This window comes from Curcuma longa, chromosome 11, assembly GCF_044706935.1.
Source record: "Curcuma longa cultivar G26 ecotype Majalengka, Jawa Barat chromosome 11, ITB_CL_G26_1.1, whole genome shotgun sequence".
NCBI classification, from domain to species: Eukaryota; Viridiplantae; Streptophyta; class Magnoliopsida; order Zingiberales; family Zingiberaceae; genus Curcuma; species Curcuma longa.
In genome coordinates this window covers 24,920,528-24,939,464 of record NC_133871.1, presented here as the reverse complement: position 1 = coordinate 24,939,464, position 18,937 = coordinate 24,920,528, and the positions used below count along the sequence as shown (strand labels likewise).

General features: G+C 36.8%; 4 protein-coding genes across 6 annotated transcripts; all 4 read right to left on the bottom strand.

The window, feature by feature from the left end:
• Positions 1-78: 78 nt before the first annotated feature.
• Positions 79-918, bottom strand: LOC141840126 (uncharacterized). Its single transcript, XM_074728026.1, has 3 exons — positions 644-918; positions 221-453; positions 79-120 (listed from the first exon to the last, which is right to left on the bottom strand). The coding sequence occupies exons 1-3, from the start codon at positions 901-903 to the stop codon at positions 92-94; spliced, it is 522 nt and encodes a 173-aa protein (XP_074584127.1). The 5' UTR covers positions 904-918; the 3' UTR covers positions 79-91.
• Positions 919-1,640: 722 nt separating this feature from the next.
• Positions 1,641-5,298, bottom strand: LOC141841719 (cytochrome c-type biogenesis CcmH-like mitochondrial protein). 2 transcript variants are annotated; one of them, XM_074729905.1, is made up of 5 exons: positions 5,075-5,298; positions 4,941-5,030; positions 4,491-4,690; positions 2,051-2,182; positions 1,641-1,923 (listed from the first exon to the last, which is right to left on the bottom strand). In XM_074729905.1, the coding sequence occupies exons 3-5, from the start codon at positions 4,629-4,631 to the stop codon at positions 1,744-1,746; spliced, it is 453 nt and encodes a 150-aa protein (XP_074586006.1). In that variant the 5' UTR covers positions 4,632-4,690; positions 4,941-5,030; positions 5,075-5,298; the 3' UTR covers positions 1,641-1,743. The 2 variants fall into 2 exon arrangements, with proteins under 2 accessions (XP_074586006.1, XP_074586005.1); XM_074729904.1 differs by having other exon boundaries at positions 4,941-5,013.
• A 476-nt stretch (positions 5,299-5,774) lies between these two features.
• Positions 5,775-8,969, bottom strand: LOC141838765 (sulfite exporter TauE/SafE family protein 3-like). 2 transcript variants are annotated; one of them, XM_074726334.1, is made up of 12 exons: positions 8,599-8,969; positions 8,330-8,489; positions 7,811-8,011; positions 7,653-7,717; positions 7,531-7,558; positions 7,389-7,462; positions 7,221-7,307; positions 7,077-7,130; positions 6,766-6,987; positions 6,369-6,462; positions 6,136-6,276; positions 5,775-6,037 (listed from the first exon to the last, which is right to left on the bottom strand). In XM_074726334.1, the coding sequence occupies exons 1-12, from the start codon at positions 8,818-8,820 to the stop codon at positions 5,952-5,954; spliced, it is 1,434 nt and encodes a 477-aa protein (XP_074582435.1). In that variant the 5' UTR covers positions 8,821-8,969; the 3' UTR covers positions 5,775-5,951. The 2 variants fall into 2 exon arrangements, with proteins under 2 accessions (XP_074582435.1, XP_074582436.1); XM_074726335.1 differs by having other exon boundaries at positions 7,389-7,459.
• An 811-nt stretch (positions 8,970-9,780) lies between these two features.
• LOC141837713 (putative tRNA(Ile)-lysidine synthase) lies at positions 9,781-18,359 on the bottom strand. The gene is given in 13 exon segments (XM_074725089.1): positions 9,781-10,663; positions 10,726-10,827; positions 11,819-12,637; positions 13,279-13,296; positions 13,298-13,384; positions 13,510-13,599; positions 15,379-15,488; positions 15,955-16,057; positions 16,149-16,316; positions 17,273-17,348; positions 17,729-17,813; positions 17,895-18,089; positions 18,179-18,359. Coding segments are annotated over 12 exon segments (1,986 nt in total). The 5' UTR covers positions 18,321-18,359; the 3' UTR covers positions 9,781-10,663; positions 10,726-10,734.
• Positions 18,360-18,937: the final 578 nt, after the last annotated feature.

The following is an 18,937-nucleotide window of genomic DNA, read 5'->3' as shown; positions in this document are numbered from 1 at the left end:
AGCATCGAATAACATATTACTAGAAGCCAATCGAATGTCAGTGTTGGGATGCAACAATAGAATCAAAGCTTATAAAGAGCTCTTCATCCCTTCACTTCCTTTGGTTCTCCCTTTCTCTTGCTGCAAAAAGAATAAAGCTTTTAAAGAGTTCGTAGAATACCATGTAGCTAGAAATTGGATAAACAGGAGTTTAGAGAACATCAGTAAAGGAAGTTTCTACCTTGATTTTTTGGCGGGCGTGGGCGTCTCTTTCCGCCCCTGCCAAATGCAACCTCGTCCATGCTTTGCCCTTTCCTTGTGTATCTCCCACCAGTTGCCACAAACCCTGGGCAAGGCCTGAAGGCTTTTATCGGCCACCAGCCAAAGCCTGGGACGGTTCCGATCCCGCCTTGAATTCGGCCCTCGCCGTTGCAACCCTTCTCGATCACCTCTCTCCCGCAGCTCTTGCACCCCCTTGAATTGAAATATCAGATTCAGTGTGCGTTTCTGTTTCTTGTAGAGACAACTAACAATGAATGATCTAACAGTAACAGTTAAAATGCATTATGTCGCTGTTTCAGGATTAACAGTTTGGTGTTGAGATCCAAAAAAAAAAAAAAGGAAATTTTCGTATTAGGAATGGAAGTGTGAGGGCAGGGGGTACTTGAATAGAGGGTCCTCTGTGGCTGGAGCGAGTAGTGTTTTGGAGCTGTCTTCTTGCTCTGCAACCGCCCCCGCCGCCGGTTCTGTTTCTCCCTCTGACAGGATCGGATTTGTAGCTGCTTCTATGAAAGATGAAGAAGAGAAAGAAGTGGGAGAAGAGGATAGAAGGATGGATTTGTGGAATGCCTTCGGAGAAGGAGAAGAGAGATGGCGATGGGAGAGGAAGAATTGCGAAGGAGCAAGGGAGAAGGAGGCAGCCATTGCAGGGCCACGCAAAGAACGAGAGAGAGAGAGAGGATAAAATAAAATAAAACAAAATGATTAATAATGAAGGGGAAAAATATACACGTGTCGGGTCGGATGCTGGTTGGGTAGTTAATGTGATGAACCCGTTTATCCTTGCTGTGTTGATACAATATTATTATATTATTATTTTCTGAATCGTATTCAGATTCTTAAATATATTTTCTAAAGAAAATTATGAATTTCCGACAAAGTTATCAACTTTAATCCTACTTTTTTAAGAATTAAAAAATATATGAAGAATTTGGTGTTTCTTCCAAACGCTTCTCACTCAACGTATGAGTCTCCAATTAATTACAATCACACTTCAGCTTTAGCAAATGGTAGAATTCACTGTCCCACAACATAATCAATCTCACGATCATATATGAGAAAGTAAATCGAGAAGTTCAATTAATCACGATGAGAAAGGATATTATCTCAACTTCATTAAGATTCAATTCTTATTCACTTCAACAAATCAACAATCACAGCTCCCTTTTGAAATGACAGATATCCACGACTAAACATCCATGAACTAAATACATTTCGACATAAAAGCGACATACATTGGAACTTCTGCACCATTTGGTTTGCTTGCTCTTCTTATAAAGGTCTTCTATGGAAGTATATAGATTAGCTAAGAGTGAAGGATCACAGATAAAATTTGTCATGTTTCACCATTTGGTTAAATTGAAAAGTTACAATTAACCACGATGGAAAAGACATTGTCGTTTGTTTGCTCTTCTTATAAAGGTCTTCTATGGAAGTATATAGATTAGCTAAGAGTGAAGGATCACAAAAAGCACAACAAAATCTTCAAGTCCACCACTTTCTTCTTGGAGATGGAGGTGGTGTTAGTAGCTCGAGCATAGTTTGCTTCTCCGTAGGGGTTAACGGAACGCCTCGAACAAGATTCAGTGCCATTATGTGGACATTGGTATTTTGCCTGCGCCTCTGATATGCCCATCCACCAATTGCAACCCCAGCAACAATAACCTAATTCAATTGGATTAATGTTAATGAGATCTTTCTTAGAAATCCAAGTAAAGTTTGTCTAATAGCACCAAACTGCAATACAAATACAGAACGCAAGGTCCTCTGGTATCAATGTAAAAGATCTTACTGGTGACAACCATATAGCAGCAGTTTGTAGATCGAAATGAGGAGCATAAAGTACATCCTCGCCAAACTTTTCCACTAGATTTTTGTACACCTCCTTGTCACTTTTACCTTCTCGGATGTCATCCCGGATGAGCTGAAAGATGTAAGGAAACCCCTAATTATAGTAATCTTAACAATAGATATGCATTTTTTTTTAAATAAAAAGATGTTCATGATGGGGAATCATGTAGGTAACAACTATGCAGAACCTTCCTGATTAAAAGAAAAACTAAAGCCAAAAGGAGAAATGCACAGATTTCAGCCTGTAAGTAGATAAACAAACAAGAAAGAATATGAACAAGGAAAAGCCCCACAAGAAACAGAGAATTTCTGCAAAAAAATTTGATAGACTTTCATTGTGAGTAAAATTCTGATAATGAATAGCAGAAAAAAGAAAAGCATATTTGGCGATTGAACAGCAACAATTTGCTGTTTGTGATTCTTCTTTGAGAACAGAATCTATACAGAAAAGAAACAAATATAAGTTCTGATATAATACTACCAATAAAATGCTTGAGACATACTAAGGCATCAACTATGAAATTGAAACAGCAAATAATTCAACAAAAGTAGTAAAAAAAAAAAAAGCAAGGTAAAATTCTCAATGTGACACTAGAAAAACGGGTTCAAACCATGGAAGTAACCTCACCAAAAGCAAGGTAAGGCTGCGTATTAATGTAGTTTCCCCGGAGCATGGCGGGAGCTTCGTGCACGGGGCTGTCCTTTTTATTGCAATTTGCATACTTGTATTTGAATGGCCATTTAAGTTGTCTTTCTTAATCAACAAGTTGACCAAGCAAATATGCAGAGCTTGATTGTTTTATAGAACGACGAGGTAGAAAAGATACTATGCAGTAGATATCTTTGATGATAAGCCAAAATTTTGTTGCATGTGATACAAACGAGAATGAAGGTATAGGAGTAAAGAAAGAATGGATGGGCATCACCATGGTTGTCATGGATGAACATTAAGCAGCAGTTCATTGTGTGTATAAACAAAAGTACAATAATTTGCATCCTAGAAAATCTAAAAAGATATATGACTAAAACTGTCCTATGTAAAATATTAGCAGTCATAAGCAGCCCCACCCAACAAAAATTAATAAAAGCAAGGAAGATTTCCAACAACCATAAGGAAAGATTCTTCCAAGATCACAGTTAGCAAAGCACTTCAAGGACATGACCACAGTTCACAACAGAAATAAAACAACCTTCTTTTGAAAATAGCTTCATGTGTGAATAATGATGCAATTCTTTTGTTTTGTAAGTACCAAGCATATATGTAGAGCTTGGTTGTTTTATAGAACGTCAAGGTGGAAAAAGGAAAGATATTGTGCAGTAGATATCTTTGATGATAAACCAAAATTTTGTTGCATATGATACAAACGATAATGAAGGTATAGGAGTAAAGAAAGAATGGATGGACATCACCATGGTAGTCATGGATGAACATTAAGCAGCAGTTCATTGTGTGTGTATGAACAAAAGTACAATAATTTGCATCCTAGAAAATCTTAAAAGATATATGGCTAAAACAACCTTCTTTTGAAAAAGTAGCTTCATGTGTGAATAATAATGCAATTCTTTTGTTTTGTGGGTACCATGTGTTAAGACCCAAAAATCTTTGAATTAGTGACTTTTTTTAGCATAATGGAGAATAACATTATTTTTAGCAAATTCTATCATGATATCAAAGTCCTAATTTTTTTCCTTTTCTTTCACCCTTTATCTCTCTTTATTGTCAAACATTTTACAATGTTCTTTAAAAGTGGTATATTGATGAATAGCGTGATTATTTGAGAGGTTGAAAAATACTTATTCTGTTATTTTCCCCACATGAAAGAAGACCATAAGGCTTTTGTTCCTTGTCCGCATCTAGTATGGTGAGACTAACCAAGCTTATGCACAGCATTGCACCACTGCTTTTCTACATCAAGTCACTGCTTCTGCCTTATTTCCATCCCAAGAATTGGACTAGATGACCAAAAAGGAAGTAGGCATTTGGACATAAAGGGGAACATTTATTTTCATGACAAGCTATTTGCTACATACTCTTTGTTCATATTTTCCATCCCTTTTTGCTCTTCTACTCAATCTGCTTCATTTTGTTTTACTCATCCCCTTCTGCTCATCCGCTTCATCTGTTCAGTGCTTCATGTACATATCTACTTTGCCACACTTGAGTTGCAGATGGTTTTAATACCCAAATAATATGACCGAGGATATGGAATCGACAATGTTAATAGAGTAGAAGAAAGGCAATATAGAGAAGTCCAAAAGAAAGAAAAGTCTCTGCATTCATGGATTTATTTCCAGAAAAACAAATTCAACATCCTCAAGCTATGTTAGCTAATGAAGAAACAAAGAACAGCATAGAAGAGTTTCAAGGAAACTATTTTTACCTTTCTGAGCAAAATAGCAACATCTGCCTGTGAATCCTCAATGGATTGACTGCCACATTCAGTGCACCTAACATTAGGGAAGATGCTCTTCGCACGAGCCTCAACAATCTGAGCCTTCTTCAACTCCTCGCTGCTCACCATTGGAGAACCAACAAAACTAGCCTCACAGGCAAGAAGCTTGAGTCGATCAACAGTTATTCCTTCGCACAAAGTAGCATCAGAAGCTAATTAGAATCCATATCACAGGAATTTCAAGAACATAAGGAAAAGATCAAACGTGTTATAAAAACAAAGCATTCTCCTGCGCATTTTGTCAAACAAATAGTGTGCAAGTAAACAAAACCATGTCAATTTCTACCATCGCCAAATGAACCCAAACATAGTAGTACAATTCCCAAGTTTCTTATGCGTAAGGAAGAAAAAAAAATCCTTCATTTAGTAGAATCTCACCTGATAGCGTTGGATGACAGGGCGGCAATGGCCAGTGGCAGCGGATGACAGTGGAAATTGAGGTGCGCTACCTCTGCAAATTATAAAGATCTATCAAAGCAATCTATACATTGAGCTAATGGATCTGAAGTTACCGGCGGACGAGCCTCGATGAGTGATGCCAACGGACGAGGAAGGAAGAGATGCAACTGTTCGAGAAGCAAGAACGGGCAGGCACTGTGAGCGTCTACTTATGCTACGGGAGGCAAGGTAGTCTCCGCACGGTGGGCCAGTGGCCGACGGCCGGCGGCGGATCGGAGAACGGTGTGGCGGCTGAACGAACAGAGGGCTCCTCAACTCGAGCGCAACAAGATATCGTGGGAGACTTGACACGAAATGACTCTATTGCCCTTGTCCCCTAAATTCCGTCAAAAGTCTAAGGAACACATTTTATCACAAACCCTCTCAAATTAATTGTAATTTATCAACCAGCCCCAAAAATTAAATAGACAACAAATCTATTATTTAACTTGAAACCCAAAAGATAATTATTCTTTTATTTTTAATTAATTTATATTTTTACACTGGAGAAATAAAATTAAATATTTAATTAATCTCGTAATGCATTTTTTGACATATTTATTATAGACTTAATCTTTTGCTCCTTGCCAAACTTATTTTGCAGAATCATCCTCAAACTTCCTTCTATTTACAATCCATCAAAGTAAACAACAGAAAGAGATCCAAATCCTTCCTTCAGTGCAAGGTCTGACTGAAAATTCATTTATTATTTCAATGGCAAGAAAAGACAGATACAAAGTCAAGAGTGCAACGATCTAACCACAATCTTACGACAAGTTCAAAACTTCTTCACATTGTTCACCGTCTCTCCGAATCAAGTTCCAAGTATCGAATCTAATCAGGAGGATAATTCAAGACGATAAAATTTTGGAGCAGCAGCAAGATAGCATAATCTTGTCATTGTTCATAACCCTCACTCAGAAATAACCGATCTTGATTTTTCGCTTGATGCTATACTTCATATTTGCAGAGATTCTCAAATCCCATGTACTCATGGTGCTGGATCTTATAAACCATGTTTGAAATGCCAACTCCACCTGTTAAGCATCAAGAGATTTGAAGAATGCAGATATCAGAAAGTAAAGAAATCAACTTCATGTTTTGTTCATATCAAACTTGATATGTTGTAACTTACCCAATGAGATTGCGCTAACAAAAATGGTGAATGCGAGGATGAAGATGATGAGTGACGCCCTCCCCATTATTTCGATCAATCGCCTAACTACATGCTGGCCGACAAAGGCAGCAACTAAAGAAATGGCCACGAAATACAATGCTGCATGATTAAGGAGAAAGAAGAGGGAGGGAGGTTAGTTGTGTAAGCTCCAGTGCAAACTGAACTCAGATAGGAAGGCGAAGGGCACTTACCGTATGGGATAGGAAACCGCTTCAGGAGGTAATATTCTACGACAGACATTGATGAGGAAAATGTCATTGCAAAAGTTGCTGTGGCACTCGAGACCTGGAAGAAGACTACTTGATTAGTTTGAGCTTGAAAGAGAAGTAAGCAAGTTGTTCGAGACACCATCATCAAGCATCATGCAAGAATTCTGTTCAGAAAACAGATCTTATCCAAGTTTCAAAAACTCTCATTAGGCTCTTCATCTTAACTTTGAATTGAGAGTTATATTAAATAGGAATTCTATGTCGAAGTCGACTACATACATGAATCTTATCCTTTCATCTACTGAGATTTGAATATCTTAATGAAGCGATGATTGGCAGCCAGAATGCAAGGAATCAATTAAAAGTGAACTGCACGCACCTGGGGAGGAACACCAAGCTCCAAGAATACAGGACCTAGTATAAACCCGCCTCCAAGACCAAGCAGCCCTCCAACTACACCAGCAAGGACACCAATCGAACAGTAAAATACAAGACGAAGAACTGTATAATTTGACTCAGCTTCCCCCTTCGATGAAATTGTTCTCGTTCCTCTGTACAAGCTAACAGCTTCATATCCTGACACTCCTAAAGATACAGGAACCTGGAAAAACATTCTCAGGATCAGTGTGACCATGTAAGTCGCTTATGAATCGTTAACTCAATGTGAACAATAGTTAAGGGAATAAGAACCTGAAGTAAGTTGAGAATCCAATACCACAGGGAACAGGTTGATGTGTAATTTTGCTGGAAAAGATACAAAAACAAATTGTTTTAACAGTTTTTAGATTGTCGCGCCTTACGTGTAAATCTATGACTTGGGCCAGACTTTCTCACCTTCAGAATTTGAAGAATAAGAAATGATATCCATACAAAACAAAGAAGACCAAGCTCCTTCCAGCACACATTTTCCATGATTGGGACCTGCAGATGCTTTACCTATCTTAGTTTCTTATCGTATATAATTTGCCACAGACAGCACTGATGCAAATTAAATTTGCCAACCTTTGTCCTCAAAGCCTTTGATGCATCCCCAGGACCAGATGGCAGAGATTCATACTCCACTTCATCTCTTCCTGCTTGACATAGACGATCTATCAGTCTTAATCATTTGATTCCTTAAAAAAGGGTTAACTATCCAACTCACCATTTGATTGTTTACGCATCGCCGCCTCCTACAATTCAAAACATGGTTTAGGAAGGTCAGAATGGAATTGAACAAGGAGGGATTGACATTTCAAAACCAAGATGAGCTACAAAACTAAGCACCTTCTTTGAGATAGTCTCTTTCTTCCATGTGTCTACACCCCTTAAAAATGCCGTTGTTGATGTTCCTATGACAACCACCGTAAAACATGAGTCCTTAGACCGGGCACAGTGGCAACAAACAGAATTAAGAATAATTGACAAGAGATCAGTTGATTTACCAATGAAAAGGATAATAAGAAGGACCGTGACCATCCAATCAGCAAAGATGACATTAAATGCAACTCCAATACTAATGCCCAGCATTAGCATTGGTTGGAAAAGCAAAGCAAGATCATAATCGATGATAGGCAAATCAAGAGTTGGATGCCTCAGCTTCAGGTTATACCAAACTGTAGATCCTGCAGCACCCATGATCATGCCTACACCAGATTGGAACTACTTAAGTATAAAAAACGCAGCAAAGATAAGCATAAATGGAATATCTGAAAAACAAAAAGATGCATCTTGTAAAGAAACAGCAATATCCTAACACAAAAAACACTAACCAAGTGAAGTGTTGAATGGTTGTCTGTTTTTCAAAAAGGAAGCATAAACGTGGATCAAAGTTCTATAATTGGATTTATTTGAACCGGAGGTTACCGCGACCACCTTTCTTTAGGTTTTCCTTTCCGTTTTGGAATCATTGAAATGTATGCAACCTTATGAGTTCAAGATTAGCAGACAATGTCAGATCTTACATTTTGATATAGCAGTAGAAGACTTGGCATCGAATCCAATGATGAGGGTAAGCATCGGGACGTAAATCCCACCGCCACCAACACCTCCAACACTCCCAAAAGCAGATCCGAAGAATCCAATGATGGTTCCGACAATGATTTGCCACCCAAATTTCATGGACTGCAAAGAAAAAAAAAACACAGAGGATTTTTTTTAATCAAGTAGAAAATTGAAGGAGATCGCAAAAAAACAGTCAAGCCCCAAAAATCTTAAAGCGCGATCTTTTTACCGGCCAAACGTGCTGGTAGGAGGATTCATTCGGTCGCCACAAGAAATTTACAACCTTGAGCATGTAATCGGACAGGCCAACCTCCTCGGCTTCGACTGCGTCGCCTGCAGCGATCTCCGTCCGAATCCCTCGCTCCGCCGCCACAGAAGCGGCCACCGCGAGGGAGACGAGCAGGGTCGTCCACAACATTCCGCTCCACCAGTTGCACTCCATTCTGCCCATTCTCTCCTTAAAAATCGAACCTTTTATCAGTCCCACGCAGCCTCGTAAGTCAAGCCGGCAAGTCAATCACTGCTGCCGCCGTCCAGTGCCGAAAAAGTGGCAGAGAGAGGAGACGGCGTAGGGGTAGGGAGAGGAGCCAACGTCCGATACCGAGGTGGCCTGTGGTTCGGAACCTGAGAAAGGCATGCGGATTCACTACGAAAGCAGAACCGCTGCGGTATTTAAGTCGTTGGAGTACGAAACTGCCCCTGGACTTTGATACAATTTCGAACGCATCAACGTAATCAATAAATAGTAATAATAAGAACAAATGACTTGGGTCATTATTTAACGGCACATTCTTCTTGGGATATCAAATGGTGCATGTGAGAATTGAGAGTTATTTTTATAAAAAATTATTATTATTAGCAATATCAGTATTATATATTTTTTAACATAATTTAAGTATTTAATTTTTATAATCTAATTAATCTTAAAAATGATGCATATATGGATTCACTACCCCATAAATTATGGGGTAGGGCCCACCCTAGCAAACTAACGTTCAAAGCGTGCATACCTACTTAAGTAGTTAGCTTCAATCACGCTTAGTAGAATCAAGTACAGCAATTGCAAAACATGTTCAGAAATACCAATTTCTTAAAAGAAAACCATTAAAAAATTTAAATAAATCTAGCAAGAAGTAACGTGATATGATCTGATTATCAAAATTAATTAACACTAATCGATCCACTCACACTTTATAAATTATTTTTATCAAACCCTTTATAATAAAAGAAAATGATAAATCCCAATCAGTCTCATGGACTCAATCCATGGAGTGGCTGATCCGGTCCCTACGGAAATTTCCCACCGACCACCAGGGTAAACCAGAAAACACATACGACAGCCAATCCAGATGCCCAACATCCTTTAATTGCATTCCCCATTTAGAAGAAAATTCTTACAAACCCTTTATAATAACACAGCCAACACATCACACCATGAATTATTACACTAATTCATGAAGAATACAGCATCCCTTTGATTTGAGTGAACACCAACACATTCAAAAAAACGTTTTTCATACATGTTAATTCCATGAAAATCTATCCACAAGGAAAACTAGTTGATTTATAAATGTCAAAGCTTATTACTTCTTGTGCCTATCGCTTTGTTGTTTGCTTCTTCCAACACAAAGATCCCTTCAAGCTCATATCAATGAACAGGCAACACTGGATGAGTTGGAAACAGCAGTTGGCAGATTTGAAAAGAAGACTAACAAAAATGTTCATTTTGCGTTGACGACTTAAGCAAGCACGTGGAGAGTTAACCTTGGGAGAGACAGTAAAGCTGCAGGGCATTTGCTCGATGAGTTGTCCTTTTGGCTCATCGGAAGACCTTATCAAACAAGACGAGTCGATAAGATACAGCTCAGATCTACTGTACATCATCTACGAATGGATGCAGAGACTACATTTTTGGAAAAGACGTCAACAATTGCTTTGCATAGATAAAGGGGAGAAAAAAAGGGGTCTCTAAATAGTTTAAGAGGTGAAAGGATACCATCAGCTTCGAATAGCTTGTGATGAATTCATGCAAACCTGGTGATTATGGATCTCCAGCATCCTTGAAGCAAAATGGATCTCTAAAAGTAGTTCAATTGTTCTTGCACTTATCCAACTACCACTGCATGAGTCCTGTACCGACTGGCAGACTTTTAAAAAAAATGTAATGATGGCGGCTGCTGTGCCAGGAACATGGGATTGGGCCCACAAAAATCTTACTGTTTTAGGAATAACTTCAACCAAAAAGCTGCTTCATAGTTCAGGTCTTGTTGAACTTTATCTCTATTCCAATCTACCTGGGAATTATTGCTAATTCTGATATTTAGAATGGCTATGGAAAGTTGTTTTCTAGGCTCACCTGAAGCTTTCAAATGTAGGAACTATAACCTCCTCCAAGTGGAACTCTGGGCTTGAATACTGAAACTGCTTCAAGGAGGGGACAAACACTGAAGCCGATGCTCTGAAGATGAGAAGTAAAAGATTAGTCTGAGAGAATTGCAATACATTTTAAACTTAGAATCCATGGCCTATTCAATACAAAATTCATTATTTGCTCTGATTATCAGGGCAATCAACATAGTTCTACTAATAAGATTCAGTGGGATTACAGATTAAGTGGACCTGTGAAAGCCCATTTTCTGGTTGACAATAGAAGAGTAGATATAGTATCTATGCAAGGAAAAAGGAACAAAGAAAAAGAAACAAGAGTTGAAAAGCTGTTTCATGACATAAAATATGGAAGAAAAAAATTCATTGATGTCCATTAACAGTTATTCTAGGAGTACTACAATGACAATGATATATGTTTTTATCTTAATTTAGGCTCCTTTATATTGTTCAATCATCGGTTTATGATTCAAGTAGACTAGTATAACCACCCTAGAATTAAAAAAGGAAAAGTATCTCTTGCTCATTATTGAGAAGCACCACACCTAATCATGCATTATTTTTTTCCCTAAAATTTATCCTTCTTATTTGGTTCAGTTAATAGATTATGGCAGACAATAGTCTAGGAAAAAATAAATTTATGATCAATGAAAGCATACAAAAAACATGGAAAGTAATTCTTAGCAAGATTTAGATTGCAAATAAGATCTTGTTGTGTATATAATAAATTACATAAGCTTCTCAAGTATCAATCCTTTCAAGAGAATTTCACCTCAAAATATTAATATCAACTTGGACACTAACATTCAAACAAGAAAAATAAAAATGATCATCCATTAGCTCAATGCAATAAAGTAATATCGAATTTGAACTCTTTGCTACCCCTCTTCAATAATCCATTTTAGATATTAAGTAAAATATATTCAATAAGAAAATCAAGCACATGGTCAACCTGCTTGGGAGGCTAGATTTTCACCAAAAGTATAGATGGAAAGAGGATAATGCACTTCAGTGAGAAACATTTCATGAATAATTAGAAGTAACAAATGTGTCCGGGAACTTACCGGGATACTAACAGGTAAACCTTCTGAAGTAACAAGCACAGGCAGCCCCTTCCTTGCAGGAAGTGGAATTGATTTCAAAACCTTTAAAGCACTTTGTGCTGACCAATGAATGAATCTGAAATGCTCCAGTTTCTTTTCTGCAGTTTTAATCAAGGCATTTATTGAAGTGTCAGCATGAGCTCGGCCATCTTTAGATACTTGGTTCTTCAAAATATTTCCAAGAAACAACCAATCTGCCTCAACCATACATCGTACTTGGAATGCCACATCTGGTTCAACTCTGCAAATTTGACAAGATTGATCTTGTAATCCCTCCAAAGAATATCCATCTCCTTCAACATGTCGATGGATTCTCCATGTGACTAAGAACCTGTTCGTGAAGAAACATGTTTGCTCAGGAAGAATACTTATACTTGGAGCACCAGCACATTTTACTTTGTGTCTAAAATCAGGGTTACTTTCAACTCCTTTGGAACTAAACTTCTTGTTTTCCTCTGCTTGCAACAAGGAGATAAATTTTAACGTTGAGTCACTTATAAGATTAAGCCTTCTTGCTTCAGTTAGAACAGACACAGATGAGTTTGCATGCATGAGGGATACGTCAGAAGCTTCAAGGACAAATTGATCAGAGTATGATTTTGCATCTATAATTATCTGATGAATCTCATTATGAAGCAAAGATCTATCCCCAGATGAGTACTTCATAGACAACTCCATCTTAGATGATTGAGGTGAATCCACATAACAACAAATCAAAAGTTTTGTGCCTTTGGACTGTGGAGCAGGAGAAAGGTAACAGCCAGCTACAGTGAGTGAGGTCTGTGGAATTGCAGAATAACATGATTAAATAAAATTGACAAAACAAAAAAGTATTCCTTTCGTATATATCTATTGAATTTACAGTTTTTTTATTCATTACAATCATACATTATATGAATAGGCTATGACTTGAAATTTTGTCCTACCTGAAATATAAGTAACTAGCAGATGGTGAATGCAATTGATTTCAGAAAACCTATTTTGATCATCATTTTGGAGAAACAGAACATGAATGAATCATCAATGTGCTATAAATTGAAACAAACCAGCACTCATGTTTTAGCATCAGGGAGCATAGTTTCATGTGTGTTGTTTTGCTTCTAAAGGACCAAATTTCACTCGCAAGGAACCCTAAGGTCTGGGGACAATTACTTCAAACTTGAAGTAATTTCAAATAGACCATGTCTTGCTCAGTTGTAGTATATTTCTGAAACTTCCCAGCAAATAAGTGAATAGTTATATAACTCAAATAGCTAGAACTACAGATGTATTGAACCCACAAAATTCAAAATACAGAAGGCAACTAATAATAAAAGAATTAACAGATTTCCACCAAGATATTTGGGTTAATGCCTTACTAAAATAATGATAATAAATAAATTATATTCGAGATAAGTCCAACAGGATGCAGAGTAAAATACCACAATATAGAAAAGCTGAATAAACCTTGCATGGGAAGTTCCGGATGTAGCCCAGCAGCATCTGGGAGGTATGTCCACGAATAGGTCTGTGCCTTTGGGAAATGAACTGTAAGTTAAGATTAAGAATTTATTTAAGAAGTCAACTAAGAACCGGCATACAAAGTGAAAGCCAATATATCTCTCAAGTGTACAAGACACTTTCAGGATAGAAAGAAAACGAGCAAGTGGTACCTGTAAAATCCATGCTGCATATCTTGACAAGCAAAGGTCATCAATGCAAGATGGCATTAACTTCACTAGATCAATAACTGCATATCCAAGCTGCAGCAGCAACATATAATTAGCTGAAGATAGTTATCAGTATAAAGATGTCTTTTACTCATTTTTCCAACAAATTAATTTGGTTTTTGAAATAGTTAATTCAATGTGCCACTTACATCCAGTTATAACTAATCTATGTGATTATCACAACACATAGTACAGTAATCTCATTCATCCCAGTTCTAAACTTTTCCACTTTAAATATCATACATTTGTTGACAACAATAACCCACGGTCACTTTCACTAGTGGGCATCTATAAACCACCATTGCTAAACCAATTCAAATGAAATCTATCAAATCTGAAAAAAAAGTTATGGGTTTGTTAGTTTTGTTTTATATAGTAATTGAAGTCAACAACTTCTGTTTGAAGTATGTATAACCATTAAAAGCCAATTGAATAGACACATACATCATCAGGTCATAATTCCTCTATTATGAACCAGTGATATAATATTTTGATTTTTTTTCATAATATATATGCATCCCCTAGTGGCATAAGACCTAGTTGTTGTTGTTGTAATGTATATGCATCCCCTATTGGTGAATTATATTTTGATTGGACTTTTTCTTGTTAATCAGCAGAAACCAAGTATTTTGATTGGGTTTCCCTTGATTTACATTCATGTTTTAGTTTTTGATTTAAAACTGAACCGAACTTAAACAAAACAGATAAATTTGTTTAAGTTTCAAATCTTCTGAAATGATTTTGGTTGAGTTTCAGTTTGGAATATTCAAACTAAAAGGTTCCAAATTTCCCTGTGAAACCAGTAAACCAGAGTCCACCGCTAATAACTTCCATGAATCAAATACATTTTTTTTTAACTTCTATGAGCTACTTATAAGTGAAAGCAATCCCAGTTTAAATAATACTAATCCACTCAATACAGCAGCAAACTCTTTAGACTTCTACTTCAAGAATTGTTCAATAGAATTTGCTTACATTTTTGCTGAAAGTTCAAGTATAACTGCTTTGCATAACTAGATCGGTGAGCAAATATTTCATATACAATTATCTTTGAAATATGATCTAATTTAACAATTAGCTATCACAGCTAATTAGATGCTGTATTATAATTTATAGTGATTTTAAGCTCCACTAATATTGAGCATCTTTGCATATATTTAACATCTTACAGTAAATCAATTAGCATACCATCAAACAGCTATTAAGATCACAGCCTTCCTGAGGTGAAAGTAATTGGAATCTACTATTTGTCACATTTCAATGGAGGAATTTTACCACTTGCAGATTTCTTTCGATCAACTGACACACATAATGTAATGAAAGAGTCTTAGCTAGAGAGTGTCCATGGCAACCAAGTCCAGTTTAGCATAGGATGGGAATGAAAGTCTTGTCTAACACAGACTTTGCATGGCAACCATGTCTCCTGTTGTTTGGAAATTTGAAGGAAAATGCTTGAAGGCACTTCATCTGGTAAACATAATTTAGACAAGGAAATAGGCACTCTACAACAATAAGCCACACATACATGGTCAAAAGAAAATAAAATTAATATTGACAAAAATATATGATTTAGGGCACCATATGCAGCTTGGTGATGTCGGTCACAGTTTGAAACAATTTTATTAAAAATTGAAACTAGTTGTCAATTTTTTGTCAACATACACCAATAAAAATGGTTTTGAATCCACTATCCAGTAGGTGCTTAACTTGCAACATACAAAATCCATGACCTCAACAAAACCAGAATCATATCAGAAAATATGCTTCAAGCAGCTTAATAAGAGGTATTTTCTGTAGAAGAATCAAACCTACCTCCATGATGATCACAGAGTCCTTTATCATCTTAAAGCAAGCAGTCTCAACATATGCACGAACTAGCCGACAAGCAGAAATAAGTCTATGCGATTCTAATTGAAAATGATCTGGGAGAAGAAATTCAAAGACACAGTGATGTGAATATACTAATATAGATTGAAGCTTTGGAACAAAAGTGTTTATAAATAATCATTAAATAATACACATGAAAGAATTGAATCTTTATAATTATCGTACCAAAATAAAAAAACAAATCTAAGTTTTCATGATGGAAAGACTTCACAAGCAGAAGTTCTAAGCTTTTAGGATTCTTTCATAATGTTTTCAAGTTGCATATATAGGTATATGTAGGGGAAAAGAAGAGCAGATAATTTTTTATATCAATGCAATCGATAAACCATATGCCTCGGTCACAAGGAATTCATAATCAAGTAGACTGATCCTCCTTCAAAAGTGAGACATCAACATTACCAGGTGTGAAACACCAAACAGTAGCAGGTGACCTTGATATAGTACCTAACTTATATCCAACAACTTATATAAAATGAAAAAGATTTAATATCTAAGTATTACCTGATGAGAAGCTTCTTAAACTGGCTCGTATTCTGTTACGAGTGTACAATAGAGTTTGATTTGTTGGATCTTCCACCCAATCTTGGTTAGCTCCTTGGCATATCTGGAAATAAATAAAAAAATAAAGTCATAAATAAGTAATCTAAACACACACAGCGGTTACCAAAAAGGTTTGAGATGTTATACAAACTCACATTGTACATGTCATCTTTATTAAACTCTAGCATAGGCCGCACCAACAAAATACCATCAGAATTCTCACTACCTCTTAGTGGCAAAGGAAACAATTGTGAGATGAATGCCATGCCAGAAAGTCCAAGAACTCCACTATTACGAGATAACCTAAGAATTAAGAGCTCCACCTGCAGTAATTGTATTTTCAACAAATAAATTAAGATAAGAATTGTATTTACAACAGACATTTAGCTTTGTCATCATCTTTTCCCCCTTTGGGTCAATGAAATTTTAACATCCAACTAGATCCAATCTATTCACAGTCATAATAAGGCATCGTAGATAAGGATGTTGTTAAATTAAAATGAACTCTCTCTCTCCTCATTGAATCAAAATACAAAACTTGCTCAGTTATTTCAGATGTTCTCTTTTCACTGTCACTATGCAGTCCAGATGATCCTCATTTCTTAGAAATTGTTGCACCGAGTCATGCACCCAGCTTCTGCCACAATTGCACAATGAATACTTCTTCATTACAAGCTATGTGAATAAGTTGAAGCCATATCCCCATGCTGTATTTGACATCTCAAGCTTCATAAGTTAAAAGCAAGTCCAAACAGATGGTTCCTAAGAAACAGGACCAAGAACAAAGGATTTCATAATGGCTTCAGTCTTCCAGCATATGAAACTTATATGCTGGTTATGAATTATGTCACAACTCACAACTACAATTTAAATATAACAGAGAAAGAGAAAATAAGAACATCAGGAATTCGTTATGGAATTGTAAATGTAAGAAATCAGGTGATGCTAGATGTAAACCGCTAAAATTATGTTGAATCTGCCACTACAAGTTCCAGGAAAGGCTGATTAGATACCCAATATTCTAGAAGAAGTCAACTGGGAATTCTTACTTTGAAATAAGAGAAACAACCCAATTTCCAAAGCTTTCATTTATTAGTTGATAATCCTAAGAAACCACATACACATCGATTATTGGAGTGAAGAAAACATCTAAAATGATAGTACGCAAGTTCACACACAAAGTACCAGAAGAAAAGGAGAGAACAAAGATATGTACGATTCCTCTGCTTGCACTAAAAAATCCTAAACTTATGAGCAAACTGAATTAAAGAATTCAGACCTGGTCATCTGCATGGTGTGCAATAAGCAAAACTCCAATGTGTTGCTTGACACAGACATCCTGAAAGATTTGATACCTGAGATTTTTACTAATCAATCACAAACTAGTGAAGGTGTAAAAAAAGAACTCGCTAAAAATCTTATGATCTTAGCAAGTGTTCAGAAAGAAGCTAGATCCTCCTATTTAATTTTTCCTCCAAATCATACCAAACTCATAACTTACAATTCCGAATGGTTGCTGAAATCCAGTATTCAATCAACATGTACAAAACTTTTTAAAAATACACAAATTAACAGTTAGACCCTAGTAAATTGTTGTTAGAGTTACACACTAGTTTGATTATTTATCTATTTCCAACACCAATCAATCAGGTGATCTAGAGTAAGTTCAAAGAATTACATTGATGATAGCTACATAGAAGATTTAATTCTGGAAGGGTAAAAGGAAGTAGAGTACCTCATTTCACGAGCAGCCTCTTGTACATGACCGTGCTTCGGCCGACCATGCGACCAATCACAATTCTCAATCTGACACTTGATACCTAGTTCAAGAAATTCCAAAATCACTAACATAGAAACCAGGAACACGGCATGCAAGAGACAAACATGCAACAATTGATTACCCATTTTGTTAACTCTATCACGAACCAAAATCGCCTCCTCCGTGCTCTCGGCCCGCAATCTATGGTCCACTACGATAGCCACAAGCCCTTCAATAAACCCTGAACTCTCGGTCCTGGTGTCGGAACCGCCCAACTTCCAGCCCGCCGTCAAGACGCACAGTGCCATGCTATCTGGGCCGCCCGAGACGCCCAAAGCTGCCGGTAAACCAAATGAATTCTTTCATTCAAGTAAGAAAAGCACCGAAAGGTGTCACAAAAAGATGAAAAGGAAGATATTTGAGCACCGATTCGATGATGGGGTTTAATTCCGGAAATGGCCATTCTCCGGCCAAAGGCCTCCCTGTACCGGGAGATGTCTGGAGCTGAGCAACTGCAGGAGCAGCGGCGGAGAGTGAGGCGCGGCGAGAGACGGAGTACGCACAGCATTTTCTTAGACCAACTAGAGAACGATGGCGGAGAAGACGATAAGACTTAGGGCTTGTTTGGGAGGAGGTGAGGGAAGGGGAAGGAAGGGTAAATAAGGGGAAGGGAATTTGTAATCTTGTTTGTAAAGAAGTGAGGGAAGGGGAGAGAAGGGGAAGGAAGGGTAAGCTTTCCTTTTGCATGGCCATAAACAGACACAATTCCTTACACTCCGATTTGGAGTGTAAGGAAGGGGAAGGAAATGTGAAAACATATTTATTCCAATTTTACCTTTATATTAAAATATTAATTATTAAAATAACTTATATATTAGATTTTTGCACCGTTGCTCCTCGTCACATAACGTAGTCGTCACTTGCACTCCTCGATGTTAATCTTCGTCGTAAATTTTTACATCAATAAATTTTTATAAAAATATATATAAAAAGTAAATTTTTATAAAAATATATATAAAAATATTGATTTATCTTTTATCGTACCAAAATGTATAAATTCTGTATTTCACATATTTTTTATATATCTACTTATTATTTTTTAAATTTTTTATTTATTTAAGTTGTAAATATTAATTTTTGTTAATCTTATGAGCTATATATATTTTTTTTACATATAGATTTATT

Coding starts and splice junctions, on each gene's coding strand:
- LOC141840126 (XM_074728026.1), bottom strand. CDS start 903: ATGGCTGCCTCCTTCTCCCTTGCTCCTTCGCAATTCTTCCTCTCCCAT. Junction 454..643: donor ACAGAGGACCCTCTATTCAA/GTACCCCCTGCC, acceptor TTTCAATTCAAG/GGGGTGCAAGAGCTGCGGGA. Junction 121..220: donor ACGCCCGCCAAAAAATCAAG/GTAGAAACTTCC, acceptor TTCTTTTTGCAG/CAAGAGAAAGGGAGAACCAA.
- LOC141841719 (XM_074729905.1), bottom strand. CDS start 4,631: ATGGTGAGCAGCGAGGAGTTGAAGAAGGCTCAGATTGTTGAGGCTCGT. Junction 2,183..4,490: donor TTGCTATTTTGCTCAGAAAG/GTAAAAATAGTT, acceptor TACATCTTTCAG/CTCATCCGGGATGACATCCG. Junction 1,924..2,050: donor CTGCTATATGGTTGTCACCA/GTAAGATCTTTT, acceptor CAATTGAATTAG/GTTATTGTTGCTGGGGTTGC.
- LOC141838765 (XM_074726334.1), bottom strand. CDS start 8,820: ATGGGCAGAATGGAGTGCAACTGGTGGAGCGGAATGTTGTGGACGACC. Junction 8,012..8,329: donor TTCTACTGCTATATCAAAAT/GTAAGATCTGAC, acceptor AATCTGGTGTAG/GCATGATCATGGGTGCTGCA. Junction 7,559..7,652: donor AAGAGACTATCTCAAAGAAG/GTGCTTAGTTTT, acceptor TTTGAATTGTAG/GAGGCGGCGATGCGTAAACA.